This window comes from Pyrus communis, chromosome 6 (assembly GCF_041283825.1).
Source record: "Pyrus communis isolate YQ-2024b chromosome 6, ASM4128382v1, whole genome shotgun sequence".
NCBI lineage: Eukaryota > Viridiplantae > Streptophyta > Magnoliopsida > Rosales > Rosaceae > Pyrus > Pyrus communis.
In genome coordinates this window covers 8,106,065-8,117,038 of record NC_142570.1, presented here as the reverse complement: position 1 = coordinate 8,117,038, position 10,974 = coordinate 8,106,065, and the positions used below count along the sequence as shown (strand labels likewise).

At 37.7% G+C, this 10,974-nt stretch overlaps 2 protein-coding genes across 2 annotated transcripts; one reads left to right on the top strand and one right to left on the bottom strand.

Annotated features, from left to right (window-relative positions):
• Positions 1-575: 575 nt before the first annotated feature.
• Positions 576-5,341, top strand: LOC137709876 (protein NLP6). Its single transcript, XM_068448854.2, has 5 exons — positions 576-1,046; positions 1,924-2,495; positions 2,837-2,884; positions 3,013-3,952; positions 4,102-5,341. Exons 1-5 carry the CDS (start codon positions 767-769, stop codon positions 5,226-5,228), a joined length of 2,967 nt encoding a protein of 988 aa, XP_068304955.2. The 5' UTR covers positions 576-766; the 3' UTR covers positions 5,229-5,341.
• A 280-nt stretch (positions 5,342-5,621) lies between these two features.
• Positions 5,622-9,421, bottom strand: LOC137709877 (bidirectional sugar transporter SWEET4). Its single transcript, XM_068448856.2, has 5 exons — positions 8,873-9,421; positions 8,616-8,652; positions 6,931-7,312; positions 6,403-6,522; positions 5,622-6,112 (listed from the first exon to the last, which is right to left on the bottom strand). Exons 1-5 carry the CDS (start codon positions 8,913-8,915, stop codon positions 5,909-5,911), a joined length of 786 nt encoding a protein of 261 aa, XP_068304957.2. The 5' UTR covers positions 8,916-9,421; the 3' UTR covers positions 5,622-5,908.
• Positions 9,422-10,974: the final 1,553 nt, after the last annotated feature.

The window sequence follows — 10,974 nt, the reverse complement described above, 5'->3', positions numbered from 1 at the left end:
TTCCAACTCTTATAGCCTAAATTTTTTTAGCCTGAGATTATTAAAGAATAAATTTAAGCTAATTTCCAACCGAAATGTCAACACAACTGTTTTCCAACTGTTTGTCCACATCAGCAATAACATTAAAAAAAAAGCCAACACAACTGTTTTCCAACCGAAATGCTAATTTCTGTATGGTATGACATGGATTGGCAACAAGAGGGGTTGTATCAAATTTCACAGGCACCTTCAAATACTTATTATTAATTTTGTTATTTATTTAAACATTTATTATAAGTGATTGTTGATTAACTGTGCTTTTTATTTGTTTAAAGTTTAGTATAATTTAAAATTTGACATATCAAAATGGGAAAAAAAACTTGAAAAAATATCAAGGTATCGTTTAACCTGTCAATTTGTTACCTGTTTTAATTTAGTAAACGACTATTAACTATGCATGAACGGTCAAGAGTTAGCGAATCGGCCACCATGTGCGACTTTTTTTTTCCCATATTTCTCATGTCGACCAAATTGGTGGTTAATTGTAACAGCAGATCTTTTTCCCAATACTTTTATTCAAAGCCTCCAAGGTCCCAACTGCAAGTTGGAATAAAAAAACAAATAAAGAAATTAAACAACTCATGGATTCCATGGAATCACACTGAGACGCCGCGAATTGTAACGTTTGCTGATAACACTCCTCTCTTTCTACCACAACCCATGTCTTTCTTTCCAGTAAAGATTAAAACTTTCCCGGAAAAAAACAAAACAAACGCTTTCCCGGAAAATGTCCGATCCTGAAGACGAAACCCAAGCGCCAGCCATTCCGCCGAAGCCAAAGAACGAACGAGAGGCTGCTCTCATGGACTTTGATCTCGACCTCGACGCCTTCTGGCCGTTGGATCCGAATCACTTCCTCTCGAACCCCACATCGCCGCTTTTGTTGCCGTCCAATGACCAGCCCTGTACCCCTCTGTGGGCTTTTCCCGACGGCGATGTCGATGGTGACGATAAGCTCGCCAGGCATGTTGGTCAAGATCTCTCTGACCCTTCTCAAGTCGTTTCCTGTGAGTTTTCTTTGGAGAGTTGGAAGTTTTTGAGGTTCTTGTGGTTTTGGTTTTCTGGGTTAATCTGTTTATGCTGTATTGCTATTGAATTTGGTTTTGTTGAACCAGAAATCTGTTCGAAGTTTGTGTAATTACTGTGTTTGATTTAGCTGAACAATTGCTTTCCTTTGTTTTGTATGAAATTTGATTTTAATTAGAGACTAATTACATTGACTTTGGTAACTTTCTGTGAGAATTAAGCTACAATCACTTTTATTGGTCAAAAAATGTTTTCTCTGTAACCAAACAGCTTGTTATACTCAAAAGGTTACATTTTGTCATTCCTGCTCAATCAGGAAGGGCTAAAAGTACTATCTGGTAACTCAAAGTGCTTAATTATGGTTGTCATATAACCTTAAAAGCGTGTATGGGTCATAGAAGCGCTTTTTGGAGAAGTCTAGGTGCTTCTTTAGGTAGCAAGCACTTGGAGTTTTGATAAAATTTCGACATGTTTATAATACAACTGCTTTTGAACAGAAGTGCTTCCTGCAGAAGTAGTCCCAAATGAGCCCTTAAATTTGTAGACTTTGGTCTCTTTGGAACTGGGGATTTTTATTCTTTAATCTATCTATCTGTTCTGAATATCCTGAGGTTTTGAAATCAGCCATCTAAGATTCTAAATAGAAAGAGTTGAGAGACTCCAAGATTGTCTAGGAATTTTTTTCTTTTTGGCCTGAGAATTCGTATAGGAATTTAAAGCAGTTTTAATTGGCTTACTTTGTGCCATCCAGTTACAAACCAAATAGGATATTGTTCGTTTAGCATTTTGCAGTTCTAGAGTAGCAGTCAGAGGTTCACTCATTTGAGTTTTCTCTTTTACAATATCACAAAAATACAGGTAATTCTAATTCCGTAACACAAAGGTCAACAGAGAACAAGGACAACAGACTGCTTCCATCGCTGTTTTCGGGACTGGAACCTGTTGAAAGTTCAGATGGTTATGGTTTATTTAAAGAGAAGATCACTCAAGCACTTAGGTACCTCAAGGAATTGACTGACCAACATGTTCTAGCTCAGGTTTGGGTACCAGTAAAGGACGGGAATCGGTATGTACTCACAACTTCAGGGCAGCCGTTTGTCCTTGATCAACATAATATTGGACTTCATCAGTATAGGATGGCCTCTCTGATGTATATGTTTTCTGTGGGTGGGGAGAGTGATGGAATGCTTGGGCTTCCTGGCCGCGTTTTCCAGCATAAATTGCCCGAATGGACTCCAAATGTTCAGTACTACTCCATTAAAGAGTATCCACGGCTTGGTCATGCTCAGCATTACAATGTTCAGGGAACCTTAGCTTTGCCCGTGTTTGAGCCTTCTGGACGGTCTTGTGCTGGTGTACTTGAGCTCATAATGACTTCTCCTATTATCAACTGTGGTCCCGAGGTTGATAAAGTTTGCAAAGCACTTGAGGTGGGGGTTACTCTCTTCTTTTCTATGCATATATATTGCATTTTGTGTGATGTTCTCCTCTGAAACAAGCTTTACTCTAATTATTTGGTAAATGGTACATGACGGATGGTTTTTGTTATGGGAATAGGAAAATGATTTTGGATACCTTTTTCCACCTCTTGCACACCCCAGCCATTGGTTTGAACAAAGCAAAGGAGAATCAATGGCCAGAACTAAGAGGGGGTGTGCAAAAGGTGAAAAGGAGTGCAGAAATCACTCCCCATGGAATATACAATATAGTTGCTTAAGTTAATATCAAACATCAAGAGATTTGTCAGTGACGTAATTTCGTTCTCCTGCAGGCGGTAAGCTTGAAAAGTTCAGAGATACTGGATCATCCAAGCAGGCAGGTGAGCTGCAATAATGATATGTGCCTAAGTATGGTTTTCTTAATGAAAACAAGAAAATAAATAGGAAACTTTTCTTTCATTTCTTCCTCCTTCGTTCTCACAGATATATGCTTGCCACTTGTAACCAGATTCAAATATGCAATGAAGGTCGCCAAACTGCGTTGGCTGAAATCTTGAAGATACTGACAGTGGTATGTGAAACTTACAAATTACCACTTGCTCAGACGTGGGTTCCCTGTATGCATCGAAGTGTTTTGGCTTATGGCGGAGGCCTGAAGAAGAGCTGTACTAGCTTTGATGGAAGTTGCATGGAACAGGTCTCCATGTCCACAACTGATGTTGCATTCTACATTATAGATGCTCATATGTGGCGTTTTCGAGATGCCTGCGTTGAACATCACTTACAAAAGGGTCAGGGGGTTGCTGGGAGGGCATTTTCATCCCGTAACGCATGCTTCTGCGGAGACATTACCCAGTTCTGCAAAACTGAGTACCCTTTAGTACACTATGCCCGCATGTTTGGTTTAGCCAGCTCTTTTGCTATCTGCTTACAGAGCACTCATACTGGAAATGATGATTATATTCTAGAATTTTTTCTGCCGCCAAGTATCACGGACAGTCATGAACAACAAACTTTGTTGGGCTCCATATTGGCGATAATGAAGAATGATTTCCGGAGTCTCAGTGTTGCTTCTGGAATTGTACTTGAAGAGGAGGGAATAGTTGAAATTGTTCAAGTTTCTACAAATAACGGGCTTGCCACAAGACTTGAATGTATACTGATACCCCATTCTGTGGAATCACCACCAGGGCCTGCCTTACCTAACAGAGAAGAGATGGTACAACTAGATTCATCGAAACCACAGTTAAAGGTAGTATATGATGTTGTAAATGATGAGAGAAATCCTGTTCATGAAGGTGGAGAAAACAATATTTCTCTCCCAGAGAATAAAGACATAAAAAAGAGACCGGAGAAGAAGCGTGGAAAAGCAGAGAAATCAATTAGTCTAGAGGTTCTCCAACAATATTTTGCAGGGAGTCTTAAAGATGCTGCAAAGAGTCTCGGAGGTATGCTTACGCGTGTATATCATATTGTTTCCTGCAGTTATGCTCATGTTGTGTCAACAGATGCTAAAATCTGTGGCTAAAATGTTGGATCGATTGGTTTTCAGTAGCAATTGTGATAAGTTGTTCTGAAATAAATTATTGTTTTGCAGTTTGCCCCACTACAATGAAACGCATCTGCAGACATCATGGAATCTCCCGCTGGCCATCTCGCAAGATCAAGAAGGTCAACCGTTCTCTCACTAAGCTACAGCGCGTAATTGATTCAGTTCAAGGTGCTGAAGGAGCATTTGGTTTAACTCCTCTTACTGCAAGTCCACGTCCGGTTGCTGCTGGCTCCATTTCTCAGCCTTGTAATTTAAATGGTTCTAATAAACAAGGTTCACCAAGCTCTAAACCTTGTGAAGTTTCTGGAGAAAAGAAAGACTCAACCACCTCTACTTCACCAGGAACAGAGGGGCAGGCTGGGATTGACAATCATTTGTTAGATGGGTGGATACTGAGTCACGAGGAACTTGTTCCAGAACATAACAGGTTTCTGCAAGACAGGGGTAAAGGTTCAAACACATCCAACACAGGAAGCAGCTCAAGGGAGGCAAGTGCTGGTACCCCTACTTCTCATGGTTCATGCCAAGGTAGTCCTGGAAATGGAATTGCCGTGGTAAACGATCCCTTTGTTCCTTTCATCCATGAACAATGTATTGAAGTAAATGGCTCCCCTCAATCAGCAGTTCGAACAACAGAGGAATCAAATTTATTAGTTGCATGCTCAATCCCCGATGCTCTCCTGATGGCAGAACCTGAGGAACCGTGTAGAGGAATGCTATTAGGGGATGCTGGAAGTTCAAAAGATTTGAGAAATCTGTGTCCTTTGGCAGACACAATAATGGACGAGCAAGTTCGAGAAGCTTGTAACACAAACCCTCCATTTTTGGATTCAGCTCCCAAGCTATCCAACACAATGCCAGATATCATGGGCAGGCAAGAAATGAAGAGTGTAATCATAAAGGCGACATATAAAGAAGACATTATTAGGTTTCGTGTGTCGATGAGTTCAGGTATTGTGGAGCTGAAAGAGGCAGTGGCAAAGAGATTAAAACTGGAAGTGGGCACATTCGACATCAAATATGTGGATGATGACCTTGAACGGGTTCTGGTAGCCTGTGATGCAGATCTGCAGGAGTGTATGGAAGTTTGTAGAACATCAGGCAGCAATATGATCAGACTCTCGGTTCATGACATAATGTCCCATCTCGGGAGCTCTTGCTGGAACGCGTAAGGATGATGATTAAATTGTAAAATATGGTTAGTTTTCAGGTGAAGGGATAAGTTTTGTACTTTCTCTTTTGTTCTTGCCAAGGTATAGGTATAGATTCTTCGAGGTTTGCTTCAGTTTTGCTCCCTCAGTACCTCAATTACATTACAATTGATATATATATATATATATATATATATATATATATGTTCTGGTATTAGCTCCCTTAGTCTCAAAATTGCAGCTCTCTGAAGTATCATTGTCAAGAGCATACGGCGCTAGCTACCCAAAAATACGGCCACAAAATACAACGTTCTCGTAGCCCAAGTGGTACAATGTATTTATCCCTGCACACGAGATCAAGTGTTCGATTCCCCCACCGCGAATATTGCCTGTACAATAAAGTATACATACAAATACAGTCGCAAACAAATTGCTTTCCATACAAGGCTTGTGCCTTGAATTATGAGATCCACAACTTCGTATGGCATAAGTATAATGTTCAATCATGCCACAGAGTCGCATACGAGACTCTTAATGCATGCGTTATGAAATAAAACTATTTGTACGACATTTTGTAACATCGTAGACGAGCTAAAACTTGTAGCTCCTTCGTTTGTTCAAAAAAAAAAACTTGTAGATCTTTGACGGGGTCCCTGCTCGTTTGACTTATCGAACAGCAGAGACTTAAACGGTGCCGTTGATCATGCCCCGTTGTTCTGAGAGGGAGCACGGCCGTTGTGATGAATGCGGCCTATCTTTTTGGGTTCATCTCTGCCGGAAACCACCTCTGTCAAACTCAATTGTCTGGCTTTTTTTTCTGCCATCAGTCTTTTAGTGTTCTTGTAGTATGTGGCATAGAGAAGCAGTTGAGCTGATCCAAAAAGTAAGCCCAACCCATTCGGAATCTGAAAGTGAGCACACCGCATGCCATTTTAATTTGATCAACAAACATGTGCATATGAGAACTACGTCCCTTTTTTTTTTGGTTTACCAAAAAGATATTCTAATTACGGTAAGAGGGATTCAAACTACAAGAAAGTGAGAACATTGTCATGATTAATTGGCTAACCTACATTTGTCGACACTAAATGTGTTTATTAATTATTCATGCGTTCAGTTTTAGGTTCAAGCAACATGATTAATTAACTTAGATGGAGGATTATTATAAGTAAAGTTTTGAGTTTGAGATCCTTACAGTCAAGAAGATGTCAAAACGGATGAGAGCATATGTGAACCAGGCAACGCTATTGAAAAAGGTAAAGAGTGAGAGGAAAAACGGCATGTATTCCACACTTTTTGTTGTAATCACCAATTTCTGTCATGCACCAAAACACCATAGATTAGCATATGATAAAATTGAGGGGAAAACAATCATTTGGTATCATATACTAATTTACATTATGTAAAGCACTGTCAATATATTAGTGTATTGATAATCAACCAGATATTGACAATATACAAGCACCGTAAATTAGTTTACTGGCCCATATAATAACACGAGAAACTAAAAGTAAAATATGTTTGGTATTAGATACTAGTTTACAATACTTTAGAACATTGTCAATCGGTACATCCAGTTGATTAATTTATTAAAATTTCAACTATAAATATCGACAATAACATGCCAGCTGCTGTAAATTAGTACGGATATATACCGACCAATAATCAAGACCTTAAATGAAAAGAAAAATAAATACGATGAGGAGGGTAGTTACCAACTTACCATGACAGAGAGAGGTGAAGCATACATCATGATGTTACCTAGAATGCAAACTAAGCCAACAATCAGTGACCTCTTGTTGTGTGTGTGAGCCAATTTGATAACAAGAAATGCCAGAAGAGCCATGAAACCGAGCTCCAAAAGCAGCACGAGAAGTACTTTGAGCCTCTGCTTCTTGTCAGATGAGTAGATGAGGAAGAGGATGACGTAGGAAAGCTCAATGAAAACTGCAGAGCCATTGATGGTCACCACCAGAAGACTGTTGGGGTGCACCACAGGCAATCCGTACAGGGCCCATGCCATGCAGTTAAATAGGGTTGCAAGGTATGGGACTGGTGAGTATTGCTCCACCGACCCTTTTTTCCAAATTCGAACAAAAGTTTGCCTGCAAGGTAAATGGAAATATGGATATTATTAACTCCCTGTGTGCCAAAACAAAAAGTTGCCACCTTCAAACAGGGAAAAATATGGAAAGAAGTATTAGGTGGAGGTCCAAATTAATTAGGGCAACACCCTCCTTTAAGGGCCGCAGATCTGCTGCCCCCTTTTACGTGTCTCTTTTGTGTCTCGTTTACTAATATTTCGACACATATTCTCTAGCTTAACTAAAAAATAACTCTGTTAAGTTATTTATTTATTTATTATTTAATATTGAATGCGCCCAATTGAGCACAAGGCGAAAGCAACCCAACAATCGTAAACCCATCAAGACCCATTATACATCTTCAATGACTCATGGTGAAGACCCTTTTGAGAGTAACACCAGATCATAGAATTCCAAGACCAAGTCTCTCTCAGTCATATTATCAAACACCTTCTCCCCCATCAAAAATCAATCGCATTTCCCTTCCTCTTTCTTTCCGTTTCCGCTTCAACCGAATTCGATTTGTCGCCGTCTTCGTTTTCACTCTCATTAACTCGGCCTATCGTCGTCTTCGTTGTGTCGCATGAGTTTTGGTTATGGATTTTGATCTGGGGGTTTTGGTTAGGGATTTTGATCTGTGGGTGTTGATCTATGGATTTTGATCTGAAGGAACTCAAAAATCTGCAGAAGGATCCTCCTGTGTTTGATTTTTTTTTTAATTTTTATATATCAAATAAAAACTTGACGGTGTTATCTCTTAGTTAAGTTAGAGCATATAAGTCAAAATATTAGTAAACGAGACACAAAGAAGACACGTAAAAACGGACAGCGAATCAGAATCTGCAGCCTCCTTTTAAGTTGGATAATTATGAGTAAATTCCCTTCCTAATTTCTTATAGCAAATGAGAGATCTAGGTACTTTTGATTAATACTCGGTACTTCTTCTTTCTAATAAGATAATGGTGTCATACTATTTTTCTTAAAAGGTAGTTATTGTTTGGTGTTGTGTATCAATTTAGTGGTGGTATATGCTTAGTGTTACTTATCTTCACAATATTAATAATTTATCAACTAAATATCGACAATCCACTAAATACTGTAAATTAGTATCGGTATTAAATGGTTACTTTCTGCCTTGAGAAAAACATAAGATAATTTCATATGTCATGCATTTTTTTACCGACAATTTTTGTACAATTAAACAAATTTTGATGCCTGTAAAATTGTTTATATATAGTCTTTTTTTCTTTTCTTTTTTTCAGAAATGCATATCATAATCATTGTGCCTTGAAGAATTCAAGAAATGGGGAAAAACCATGCTTACACTGGTGAGAGGAACAAAATGAATGAGATGACGTTTCCTGAAAATAAGCAAAAAGCGTTCACAACAAGTTTGAGTCTCAAAAAATAAAGCAATCTATACACATGAAACTGAAAGAAAACAAGTTTAAATATTAATTGCTTCATTCTAACAAGAACCAGAAAGTATAAATCTCACTTGTGTAAGTTCAAATATGCTAATTAAAGCATTAAATAACAATGATGTGTAATACAACCCAAATTATATAATCTCTAACTCACCGATGATACCGACGACAGTTCGCATAGCATCTGCAGAAACCATGGTTGTGAGTCGTGCTAATTAACCAAGCTAGCTGAAGAAGAAGAAGAAGAAGAACAAATTGCAGAGATAATTAAGGAAAAGAAACTAAAAGAATGAGATATTAATAGTAAGAAGGAAATGAGGAGGAGCAAAGTCGGTGAGGGTTGTCTTGTATGGTTTTGGTGGGTTGGAATCCTGTAACTTGCAAATTAACGGGGAGAGAGAGAGAGAGAGAGAGAGAGAGAGAGAGAGAGAGAGAGAGAGAGCATTAGTCGTTAGATCACTCGCATTGCATGGCGTGCACCGGGTGGTGCAACTTATAGAGCAACACATGTAAAAGAGTTCACATGAAATGATGGATCGGGAGAATAATGTCATTCATCCAAAGGATGACTGGATGAGAGAGAAAGCCTTTTGGCACTACCTACCCTCAAGATTCTCAAAACCCTAAGAACGTTAAAAGACTCTCTCTCCCAGCTAACAGACGTTACAAGACTTAAGAAAGTGAGATCATCTATTTTTCTCCATGTTTTTTTTTTGGATAGATTTATAGCCACATCGAGAATTGCTGCCCACTTTCCACTTAATTCAACTCTTGCCTAGTCAAATCAATTATTTTTTCAATGGTGCATTTCTTCTATTTGGGTTCACAGAAAATCATCTAATTTCTTTCATTTTAGTGCTCGTTAACTTACTGTTAAGTCTGAGGAATCGTACTTTTTCATGCAGATAGATTCGGATAAGATGCATTCATCTATGCATTCTCAATTAGAAGTAAATTTGAGTTTGGCTTTGTTACCTAGGATCATAATAAATTCTTGACTAGGCTCACATGGCAGAGCCACTAAGGGACCAGAGTGGTTCCGTGAATTGTCCTTAAGTTTGCAGTTGTAGAATTGTGAGATATGAGGAAGAAGATGAATTGTCTTCGTGAAGAAGTTGAGTCGAATGACGTCATATCTTATATTTTTCTAACATTTTTGTTTGTTTTGTCTTTATGGTTTAGTGAAAATCAGGGATGGATTTTTAAAATTGACTTTAATGTTATCTCTAAAGCAACCTAATCAACTATTATTTGTAGCCCTCCTCCTTGCCTTACTTTTTCTGTCAAATGATTAAAACCAGATTTCTTTGTATTTTCTTCCTATAATTTCAAATTTTTTTAGTGATTACGTACCCTACTTTCTACCTCCCACTTACTTGTAGTATACACTTCTTTTTATTCTCTTTTTTAAATTTAAAGGGTCTTTCAGTTTTGTGAGATTACTTCAATTACTCATGTAATGAGTTTGAAATTTTTTCTCAATACATATATGAAAGACCCTCTCTCACAAAGAATTCTCGCTCCACCACTAAAGCTCAATGTACTGAGACTATTGGGATTCAATCTTTTCATCTTATATTTCCTTGTGGTCCTTTCGTCAAATTTGTCTTATTTTCCATCAAATGTAAGGGTATAGTGGTATTTTCATACAAAAAAAAAATTTCAATTTACTTAAAAAAAGAAGATCTTCCTTAAGGTTAAGGAGGAGGAGTTCATTCTTACAATATTTCGTGGTCTATACATAGAATTTCATACTTATTATTAGATTTGTTCATATTATAAACCACTATGTAAAGATCATGTTTGCAAAAAATCAATTAAAACTAATATCATTTAGTTAATCCCTTAGAAGTTACGATTATAAGCACGAAGTTCAGTGAATAGGTCCTGAGATATTTTAATAAGGAATTCCTCCTCAATCCTTGAGGAACCAAGTTTTTCTCTTTAAAAACTTTATTTTCTTATTTTTTGGATGAAATTCCTATTTTATCCCTTAACTTAATGGAAAAGTTGACGGAGTTAATGAAAATGACTGCTAATGCAACAAAAGACATAATCCGATGATAGGAGAAACTCTTAGTAGAGTTAAGGGAAGAAAACTAAACTCGTAGTATAGATTTGGAACATTTGCTACAATTTAGCCTTCATATTTCTATAGTCATATATTGAAAAAAAAAATTTGAGGTTTCACCATAGAGTTATTTATCAACATGGTTTGAGATTGTGGTGTTAATAAAAAAAATAAAAATAAATAAA